General features: G+C 41.3%; 1 protein-coding gene across 1 annotated transcript in view; it reads left to right on the top strand.

Annotated features, from left to right (window-relative positions):
- Positions 1-10,728, top strand: part of LOC107092219 (potassium voltage-gated channel subfamily H member 8-like) — a 61,386-nt gene extending 50,658 nt beyond the window's left edge. Inside the window, exons 12-15 of the mRNA XM_015386552.1 lie at positions 577-851; positions 8,685-8,794; positions 8,884-8,936; positions 9,685-10,728. Coding sequence (XP_015242038.1) covers positions 577-851; positions 8,685-8,794; positions 8,884-8,936; positions 9,685-10,368 — 1,122 coding nt within the window. The 3' untranslated portion in view covers positions 10,369-10,728. The remainder of the gene's footprint in view (positions 1-576; positions 852-8,684; positions 8,795-8,883; positions 8,937-9,684) is intronic.
- Positions 10,729-11,507: the final 779 nt, after the last annotated feature.

Below are 11,507 nucleotides of genomic sequence, written 5' to 3'. Positions count from 1 at the left end.
CATAGGGTCTCGTGGTAAATTAAAATAAAAACTAAGATTGCATAAAGATATTTTTACCTGCACCTTTGCGTAGAAAAGAGACAATGTTAAAGACAAAAATCTGAGCTACTTTCTATTGCAAAAACAAAGACCGCAGAGAGACAGTGTTGCCAAAAGGTATGCCAAAGGCAATCCACAAGGTAGTTGCAGATAAACAAAGAAGCACTGTGACTGGGATACATTTAATTAAGGGGACTTCTAATAATTGCCTCTTAAAATAATTAAGAGGAATTCTAATAGACACCGCTGAACAGAAAAACTGACCAAAGAGTACCTTATTTGGGAAACAACAGAATTTTTGTTGTCCAGTCGGGCTCTCAGTTGACTAAGAACATGTTGCCAGAAACTCCGACTTCTCAACGTTTTAAATTCATCTGCATTATATTGGTGAATACTTTTGTATTATAACAGCCTCTCGTTTTTCATCGTAAGCATACTAATACGTAGTTTGACAGCCGTCAATGGCACAATTAAGAGAAGCAGTTTCAGAAAAAAAGGAATAAAATGTCACTTCGTGTTGTGATCTCTTCCATCCAGGCGGACTGTGAGAGCAATGGAGGCTTTGTGAAAAAACTTCCCTCCATCAAGGAGGATGAAGAAGGCTCTGGATCTGAAGGGGAACACTCTCCTCTCCCCAAGATGTCTTCCTTGGGAAGGTTGGGCCGAGGTCTGCGTTCCCCACTGCGCTCTCCACTTCGCTCCCCGCTGCTGCCACCAAGACCTTTCAGGCCAATAAGTGAGCCCATTCGACCCTCCAGCCTGCAGATCCCTGTGGTGAGCTTCAGGTGCCCACAGCCGGACCTCAGCCCTCGGTAAGGAGCCAATTAAATACCTAAAAACCTTGCAGGCTGTTTAAACTTAGGGTTTTCAGCTGTAGCTATTGGTACATCGATGTTTGATGTTCAGCTGACATTTTTTAAAATTCATTCATATAAAAATTGCTTGATGACCTTCAAAGCATAAGCGTAGAAATAATTTGTACATTTGCATGTGCAGAACATATTTTGCAACCTGATTTTTTTTTGTCTGGCATCTATAAAAAACCATTTATAAATCTAACTATAGTGAATCTGGGCCAGTCACTCACACTTTTCAATTCTGTAAACATATAGAAGTCTGGCTGGTAATTGTCATGCTGGTGTGTGCTCCTTCTCCCCAACATTCCATCATCTGCTGTCGCAGAGCTCAACCTTTAACCTTCTGCCTGTTGACAGCCGGACAATATTTCAGGGAAGCTCTCTCTGTAATAATACATTTTCAAGCAGGTACAAGAAGTCTGTGGCATATTTTTCAACTGAGAGATTTAGAAAAATTCATGCAGATTAGGGATCAGCTCTTGTCACATCTCAACAGTAAAGAAAATAGTAGCTATGGTACCATTTAGCAACTCTTCTAAGTTCTACATGCACCTTGGAATACCACTCTTATCAATCTTATTAATGAGTGCAAGAGGCGTACTATAGCAGGAACAAAGCTGTTTAGCATTGGTAGGGCTTTAGTTTTAGCATTAGAATAGCAGGATTCCTCTATTCTGGTTCATGAACAGTGGCACCACCAGGGGGAGACAAGGGGTGGCCAGGCACCTCTGTGAAATGCCCTGGCCAGTAGTATCATCAGTCTAGCAGTTCATCCCATTATGCACTGCCTGTGACGTAACATTCAAAATCACACAATAAACAAAGATATGAGTAGGTGTTTACTTAAGTCTTTATGAATTCTACAGGAAAACCGTGAAATTATGGCTTTTAGTTTCAGTGTGCCACCCTAAGATTTTTATTGGCCTCATCTGATTTAGGCTTTGTGCTCCAGAACAGCTTTCACTGCACAGATTGGCAGGTCTTCATAGAGGCGGCTCCGAATGAGGAAGAGGTGGACCTGGAAACCACTCCTCCTCTGTTCTCAGCCTCATCCTCAAGATTCTTGATTATTCCACCCCTAAAATGACGTAACCCTTTATCCAAACCAGAAACACTGGCTAAAGGCCAAAGTGAGAGTTGTGCTAATAATTAGAGCAGCCATTTTAAGGACAGTGAGGCATCAGTACACTGAAAAGTGAAGAAAAGACTGACTGCAGGCATTGCGAGGGTAAAATACCCATGCGTCTAGGAAATTCAGCTCACTTCCAATGACCCACAGTGCAAATGCAACACAGGCTACATCCGAGATGCAATGCCCAAAGGACCAGTCATTGCCTGATGGACGCAAGATCCTATTCCCACTTGGAGGATCCCAACACCTCCATCAGCACCAGACTTGTTTCACATCCTGGTGACATGCTCTTCAGTGTGACCACAGCAGACCCTTCAGGGAATCAACCCCCATAAGACTGCAGGGTCCAACAACATCCCAGGGTGGGAAACTGTGCACAACAGCTGTCTGAGGTGTTGTTGGAAATCTCGCCTCATCAGCCAAGCTGCTTAAGGTCTGTCACTACTGTCCGGCGTGATGGGTCTGAATGACTACCAAACTGTGGCCTGAAACATCTTTAGTGATGGAGTGCTTTGAGAGTATACTAATGACCCACATCAAGGACTCAAATGATGTCACACTGGACCCAAATCAGTTCACCTCCAGGAGGAAACAATTCCTTACACCATTTTATTGGCGGTCCACATAGCTCTTCCTGGATTACTTCTCAGCCTTCAACACCACCATCAAACAGACCTTTTTGTGGAAGCTCTCCTCTCTTAGACTGAGTACCATGCTGGGGATTTGGGTCATAGACTTCCTTACCAACAGACCTCAAACTGTCAGGATCCACAACCCCATCTCATTTTCCATCACCTTCAGCAATGCCTCGACTCACCCTAGGGCTGCACGCTGACCCCCCCTCCGTTTACTCTGCAGACATAACTGCACGGCAAGACACCTCAACTGTCATACTGTATAAGTGAAATTTGCAACACAGCAGAAGTAGAACATGTCACAAACAATAATTCAAAACAGAGAAAGGAGGTTTAACACCTGGTGCAGTGGTGCAGCGACAAAAACCTTTGTTTCAATGTAAACACTAAAGAGGTAGGTGGTGGAGTGCCAACTCTTACTGTCTGGTTAAGGAAGGCTATCAACATCTCTACTTCCTCAGGATGGTGCGTATAGCTGGACTGCGGAGCTCAGGCTTTAGGAACTATGGCTGTGTGGTAGAGAGCGTACTCAACAGCTGAATCACAGTGTGGCATGGCAGCTGTTGAGATGATGGCTTTGCAAAGGGTGGTCGATGCTGCACAGAAGATTGTAGGTAGCACGCTTCATGCCACCTCGCAGCTCTACCTATCAAGATCCAGGGTTCGGGTGCTACACATCAAGAGCGACTCCACCCATCCTGCACACAGATTGTTCCAGCTTCTTCCCTCTGACAGGTGACAGAGGAGGATCCAGAGCAAGACCACTAGGGAAAAAACCTGTTTCTACTCTGCAACTGTTAGACTCTTGAACTTGTGTCCTGCTTAATTCAGCTTCACCCATTTCTCTTCTTTCATATTAAGCTTATTGAACTGGGTCCGACTTCAAATGTCAAACTACAATCACGCAAATGTGAGTTGGTATGACAATAAAAAAGATCGTTGAATGATTATCAGAGATCTGCTTGTTCTTTATGTCNCTCTGGAGAAATTTACTAAGGAGGTAATTCAGCCATATAGGCATGGGTGGAAGCATTTAAAGACATTTAAGGAACCATGATCTACAGGACGGTGACGTGGTCTGATGAGCCCACATTAGGGTTAGAAGAAAGACATGTGAAGGACTGCACCCATCATTCCTTGTGCCTACTGTACAAGTATGTGGAGGAAATTATATATTCTGGGGTTGCTGCAGTTGGTCAGGTCTTTGTTATGCAACATTATGTACCCTAGGAATGAGGTCAGTTTACAAACTGAATACCAGATGCATTCATCAATGAATTTTTCTTCCCTAATGAGCCTGATGTAAGTGTGAGAGAGTGGTATAGGGAGTATGTGATATTTTGCCAAATGACTGACCACCACATAATCCAAACCTTAACCCAAACGAAAATCTTTGAGAGGAGCTTGAGAAGAAAAAGCAGAGGTTATGCTCTCACACCCTCAATACAAGATCTTTGTGTAAAATGAATGCAACACTGGATGAAAATAAATCTTATGACTTTGTAGGTAATTTTAATAGCAATGCCACAGCAAATCTATGGCATGATCAAATCTGAAGATGGACCAATATAATATTACTTATCACTTTTTTTTGGCCAGGTAGTTTAAATTCATCCTTAGATCATGATTAAACTATTTACATTGCATTCATGTTTTGAAGACGTGAAAACCTGGATTACTAAATTTCTACTTTCAAAGGATTTACCCCTGAATCAGCTATTTTGCTAATAAACTATATAATTATTCTGTCATTGTATAAAACTTCTTAAATATTCCATTGCAATCACATATTTGTTGCCATGGTGGCAACACACATGCTGGCCAATGTCTAGTCACTGGATAACAAAGTAGACCGGTTATGACTGGGACCAAGGGTTTTTACAGGGATGGACATTTTAGCTGTTCTTTGCCAAACAGAAACTTGGCTCAACAGCAGCATGCTGGACTCTGCCTTCCAGATTAAAGGTCATCCAAGTAGATGGTGACCAAAGGTTGCAAAAAAACCCAGGGAGGAGGACTCTGTATGTGAATAAAGCACGGTGTACAAATTCTGGACTAGTAAAAAGCTACTGCTTTATGGCCATAGAACATATGATATTAAAATGTACTGTTGTGCTCCCCACTGTTGTTCATATCCCGCTAGGAGCTGATGCCAACAAAGTTTCAACTTAATCTGCTTAATCACATGAAACATTCTGCCCAATTTTTACCAATGACAGAGTTATTCCTCGACCTCCTCTTTGTGCATCTGACTACATCTCCATTCTGCAAGCATCAGCATACCAACCACTGATGAGACTGATTATGCCAACTAAGAAAGCAGTCATCGTGTGGTCCAGGGATTTAGGCTTTGTGCTCCAGAACAGCTTTCACTGCACAGATTGGCAGGTCTTCATAGAGGCGGCTCCGAATGAGGAAGAGGTGGACCTGGAAACCACTCTTCCTCTGTTCTCAGCCTCATCCTCAAGATTCTTGATTATTCCACCCCTAAAATGACGTAACCCTTTATCCAAACCAGAAACACTGGCTAAAGGCCAAAGTGAGAGTTGTGCTAATAATTAGAGCAGCCATTTTAAGGACAGTGAGGCATCAGTACACTGAAAAGTGAAGAAAAGACTGACTGCAGGCATTGCGAGGGTAAAATACCCATGCGTCTAGGAAATTCAGCTCACTTCCAATGACCCACAGTGCAAATGCAACACAGGCTACATCCGAGATGCAATGCCCAAAGGACCAGTCATTGCCTGATGGACGCAAGATCCTATTCCCACTTGGAGGATCCCAACACCTCCATCAGCACCAGACTTGTTTCACATCCTGGTGACATGCTCTTCAGTGTGACCACAGCAGACCCTTCAGGGAATCAACCCCCATAAGACTGCAGGGTCCAACAACATCCCAGGGTGGGAAACTGTGCACAACAGCTGTCTGAGGTGTTGTTGGAAATCTCGCCTCATCAGCCAAGCTGCTTAAGGTCTGTCACTACTGTCCGGCGTGATGGGTCTGAATGACTACCAAACTGTGGCCTGAAACATCTTTAGTGATGGAGTGCTTTGAGAGTATACTAATGACCCACATCAAGGACTCAAATGATGTCACACTGGACCCAAATCAGTTCACCTCCAGGAGGAAACAATTCCTTACACCATTTTATTGGCGGTCCACATAGCTCTTCCTGGATTACTTCTCAGCCTTCAACACCACCATCAAACAGACCTTTTTGTGGAAGCTCTCCTCTCTTAGACTGAGTACCATGCTGGGGATTTGGGTCATAGACTTCCTTACCAACAGACCTCAAACTGTCAGGATCCACAACCCCATCTCATTTTCCATCACCTTCAGCAATGCCTCGACTCACCCTAGGGCTGCACGCTGACCCCCCCTCCGTTTACTCTGCAGACATAACTGCACGGCAAGACACCTCAACTGTCATACTGTATAAGTGAAATTTGCAACACAGCAGAAGTAGAACATGTCACAAACAATAATTCAAAACAGAGAAAGGAGGTTTAACACCTGGTGCAGTGGTGCAGTGACAAAAACCTTTGTTTCAATGTAAACACTAAAGAGGTAGGTGGTGGAGTGCCAACTCTTACTGTCTGGTTAAGGAATGCTATCAACATCTCTACTTCCTCAGGATGGTGCGTATAGCTGGACTGCGGAGCTCAGGCTTTAGGAACTATGGCTGTGTGGTAGAGAGCGTACTCAACAGCTGAATCACAGTGTGGCATGGCAGCTGTTGAGATGATGGCTTTGCAAAGGGTGGTCGATGCTGCACAGAAGATTGTAGGTAGCACGCTTCATGCCACCTCGCAGCTCTACCTATCAAGATCCAGGGTTAGGGTGCTACACATCAAGAGCGACTCCACCCATCCTGCACACAGATTGTTCCAGCTTCTTCCCTCTGACAGGTGACAGAGGAGGATCCAGAGCAAGACCACTAGGGAAAAAACCTGTTTCTACTCTGCAACTGTTAGACTCTTGAACTTGTGTCCTGCTTAATTCAGCTTCACCCATTTCTCTTCTTTCATATTAAGCTTATTGAACTGGGTCCGACTCCAAATGTCAAACCACAATCATGCAAATGTGAGTTGGTATGACAATAAAAAAGATCGTTGAATGATTATCAGAGATCTGCTTGTTCTTTATGTCAATAACAGAACACTTTTTTTCCAAACTGTGGACTTACAAGTGCTTCCCAGAATTTCAAAAAGTTACATTTGAGGCAGATCTTTTAATTAACCAACCACCAATATTAGTCCATGAGGTAGACACCCAGTCTACTTTTATGAGTAGGCTTAAAACTTCCTCTTTAACACAGTTTAGATTGCTAACCCAACCCGAGCTCTCTCTGTAGTTATGCTGCTATAGGGTTTGGATAGATACCACATTTCCTCATGCTGCTACATTCTCCCACTATTCTTCAATTTTACATTTTTGTAGTAATTTCAACTCGCAACTTCATGTCCTATCCCTGCTTCTTCTCTTCATAGTAATTACATCTGTCCTGGTTGCTCTGTTCAGCAGTGATGCCATTCTGTAGGGGGTCGTAACTTCCTGTTCCCCTTCTATATACTGTAGAAGATGAGCTTGGTCCAGTCTTTTAGTTGTTAATGCTGTATCTCTTCTATACAGAGCTATTAGACGAGTTTTACTGTGACAAACTGGATGTACCCTCCATCATCCTCTAGATTTGAACCCCAGCATATGAAGCCAGTACAGGAACTTCTAGTGCAAATAACCTTTTACTTTTCTCTTCCATATAAAGTTATCAGTTCTTCCTTGTTTCTTTTCTATTCTGTGTGTGTATTCTATTATCTGAGCCCATTTCGGCTGAAAGTTTTGGTGGGAGGTTTTTTCTTTCCACTTTAGATACTGTACATGTATTCTCAGTAGGAGAGCTTGCTACAAGTCAATGACACAATGTAGCATTTAAAAGGCTTTTCACTGTTATATATATTGATTCAGGAGAGGTAAAATATGCATACTTTTAACCAATCTGAATGATTTGATTTAATTTTCTCATCAAAGATCCTTGTGTTATAAATTGGCACTACGTAAATAAAATAAACTGATTTAATGTGACTTCAACAAAGCCGTGTAACTGCAGCCAGCAAGGTCAAGCCTAGATATGGTGTAGCAAACAGTTCTTCAATTACTTTGGCATCTTTTTGTTCCTTTGTTATTTTTAATTTCCAACATTTTGGACAGTTCTGTTTTTCTTAGTCATATATTTAACATGTAGTTACTAGAGGTTTTCTACCCAAAGAACACATAATGCAGCCATTATTATACCTCAGACTTAAAATATTTTAGGCATATTCAGTTCATGGGTATTGACACATTTTTTAGGTTGAAAATACACAAAAATTGTGTATAATATGACTTTTTTATGTCACCTTTTTTGCAAACAATCTCTTCCTCATACTGGAAACAAAGCGTATTATTCAACTGTCACGTTAGCGCATAGATTTACTGAGGACATTCTTACCTCCAGAGGGATGGTGCTTGCTTTCACCACCCTGAGAAAAAACTGTTTGAGTCCAGCATTATGAGTGGGAGTGAATCAAGTCATTAACAGACTCGAGAGTAGCATTTCTAATTGAATTGTTTGCTGATAGTGTCGGGCTGTGCGGCAGATCTCTAATTAGAACTTTAATAGTGCTCTGCGGGATTAGTTTATTACTTCAGCATCTCTACAGCAGTAATAGTGACATTCTGCTATCTATCAAGTTTGGAGCTAAATCCAATTGCTGAGTTCACTTTTCCTCTGCTGTCTAGACTAAACTATGCCCAGGTTTTTGAGATAAGGTAAATTGTGATTCTACTCTAGTATAGTACTGTAGATATCTAGTCATTATTAGCAGTAGTCTGCTGCCCCCGTGTGGATCTTCTCCTAACTGCATCAGTATAAATTAGAATATTTAAAATCAGGCTGATATAAATCGTCCTTTTTGAGAAGACTCACAAAAGTAACAGCAATCAATTATGGCTTTGTAACATCTCACTGTGCATCTTCAGGTTTGTCGATGGTACCGAGACTGAAAACCAGACCAGCTCTGCTCAGAGGTTTGATTTTACTCCCAGTGCAACACAGAGTTTTTTGCCCAGCCCTGCTTCAGCCACCTCAGGTAACAATCCAAACAAGGCATAATCTACATAAACAAGCATAAAATAATCTTTTTAATTCCCGTTTGAACCTCCCATTATGTGTACCCAGGGCCCCTGGATGGAGGTGACACCATGCAGACTATTGAAAAGCTAAAAAATGAGGTAAAACCAACCCATTTTCCTGTTGAAAATAAACCATTCGTCTCTGACTTTACACAAAATGATTCTTTATCAATCTTGATGAATATATTATCACAGTATAGAGTTATTTGTTTGTTACTTTTATAAAGTTGAGGGGAGAAAAACTACAAATTCAGTTAGAATTGGTCAATATTAATGACAGAAATTCTTGACGGACATTTGTGATATTTTTTTATTATACAACACTGCTGATCTAAATAAGAAAATAAAATCTTCGAAAAAGTACCTTTTCAGCAAAATTTACTTTTAAATGTACTTAAAAGGAGTTTTTTGCCCTTAAAATAAGATGGATACCATCAATTATCTCTTTTTTTTCTTATTTTAGGCAAAAATTATCTTGTTCCTATGTCAAATGTTTTATTCAATCATTGAGACAATAAAAATATACTAATGAAAGCATATTTTTTCTTGTTTTATTTTATCTATAAAAAGAAATTGTAGATAGCAGCTAAAAGTTTAATTTCTTCTGGTAAATCTGGTAAATCATCCAAATGATTTAGATTTGAAGAAACGTGTGTAAAATGACTCCTGTTAAACGTTAAACGATTTGAAATGGCTCAGTTAAAACAAAAATGCAACCTATTTTAAAGGAGAAAAAAAATTCCAAACAGGCTTAGAAATGCACGCGAGTCTTTATTTATTGAACAGGTCTGCATAAATGTCCAACAACTTGGACCTTTTCTACTTTTTCTCTCTTCCGTCTCCCCAGATGTGCATCCTCTCCCGCCAGGTGACAGCTGTGAGTCAGGAGCTGCAGGAAATGACCCGCCTCCTCAAACCTTTCCTTCAAAATTCCTCCACGCTGCTGATGCCCTGCGCTGTGACTCCCCCTCCCAGCGTGTCCCCTCGCTGTTGGTTGTCAGGCCCTACCACTTCAACCCCAGTAGATCCTCTGGACAGCCAAAACACTCCTTCCGTCCTGGTCTCTGACCAGCACTCACCTCAGCTGAGTGCAAGCCCTCGATTTCAGGAGCAGTTCGATTCCCTCCATTGTTCTCCAAACATCTCCCCTCCACTTGATCTTACCCCCGTCTCCCAGCAGGTCAGCCCCCCTTCCCCGCTCTCTCATCGCTCAGCTCCACCTTCGCTCAACAGCTCTCCTCATGAGCACACAGCTGTGACACACCCCTGCCCCTCTTCCTCTATCCCTTCCCTTTCTCCATCAGGCCATACATCTTTTATCACCCCCCTCCTAGTAGATTTATCAGAACCCATCTCTGACTCACAGACTCTGCCCCATTCCCACCCCCCAGCGTCATCCCACTGCTGTCCGCAGTCACATTTCCAGCCCTTTCTCCAAACCTCCAGCATAGAAACAAATCCCAGAAGTCCCCTGCTGAACCTGCAGGACGTGCAGCTCAGCTTCGTCGATGAAGGACAACCATCGGTGTAAACAGACTTTAGTGACACACTAACGCCACAAACTGCATGAAGAACAAACCGCCCAAAATTTGGCCTGTTACACTGTAAATAAATTTTTAGACCCTTCTCATAAACACTCTGTAAAATGGGTTAATAAACTTGAAAAACTGTTTTATTTGTTTGCGTTTGACACTTAAAATAATTTAAAAATCAGGCAAGAGAAGTTCTGTCAATGGGAGTACCTACATCTGTTTACTTAAAATAAGTAGTATGCTACTGGTTGCTTTATTAGCTCTACATACAGCACTCCTTTGCATCGATCTTGTAAAATCTGGTCTTTTAAAGATTTTTTTTAAAAGTACTTTTTTCTTTTACAGATAATAACACAGAAGCTCACGAATTAAGTTGAAGCCAGATTTTTGAATATTCTGAATCAAAAAAACAAAGCAACATTTTTTATATCGCCAACTGAAATTAAAGTTTTGGTATGCGTTCTCGTGTTTGCACTTTTCTCTATCAGAGAGATCTGCGATTTTTTTCTTGAGATCAGAGATTGTGCAGAAGGTATCACATGAAAACGCTCACTGACCTCAACAGCATTTCAACTGGATTTTAATCTTACAAAGAGAAATGTATTTAGAAACATAAAAGGCAGGGACACTGATTTTTTTTCTTCTTTTTTTCCAGTTTCCTTTGATTTATGTTTGTGTTTTTTGTAAAAACATATATTGGTCTCTTGTATTCCATTTTAGTCTGTAACTGAGAGCAATACTTTGTCATGGGAACAAGAATCAGACTCTGTGGTTCCAGAGTTGGTTGATTTTCTTTTTTCAGGGTTTTTTTGTTTCAGAGACAGACTGAGGGATTACTCTGCAAAACAAGTACAACCACTGACCACTGGAAACATCACACATGCACACAGGCATGATAACAAATGCAACACTCTTTGATGATTGCAAACAATAAAAAAAAAAAAAAGAAAAATGAAAAAGTCCCTGTTTTAGTGGATTTCCCATGCATTGGGAAGAAGAACTACACTGTCAGCAAACTCTGCAGAAAGACTAAACAGTAAAAGTCAGCAAAAAATCATTTTTAGATGAACAATTAGCTTCATTAATAAACAAAATGAAGAAAGAAGAGTTGGATATTTGAATTTTTGTTTGAAATAAG

The sequence above is a fragment of the Cyprinodon variegatus genome, unplaced genomic scaffold (genome assembly GCF_000732505.1).
Source record: "Cyprinodon variegatus isolate N-32 unplaced genomic scaffold, C_variegatus-1.0 Scaffold371, whole genome shotgun sequence".
Classification (NCBI taxonomy): Eukaryota; Metazoa; Chordata; class Actinopteri; order Cyprinodontiformes; family Cyprinodontidae; genus Cyprinodon; species Cyprinodon variegatus.
Note: the sequence above shows the minus strand (reverse complement) of the source record. Positions and strands in the feature narration are given on the sequence as shown.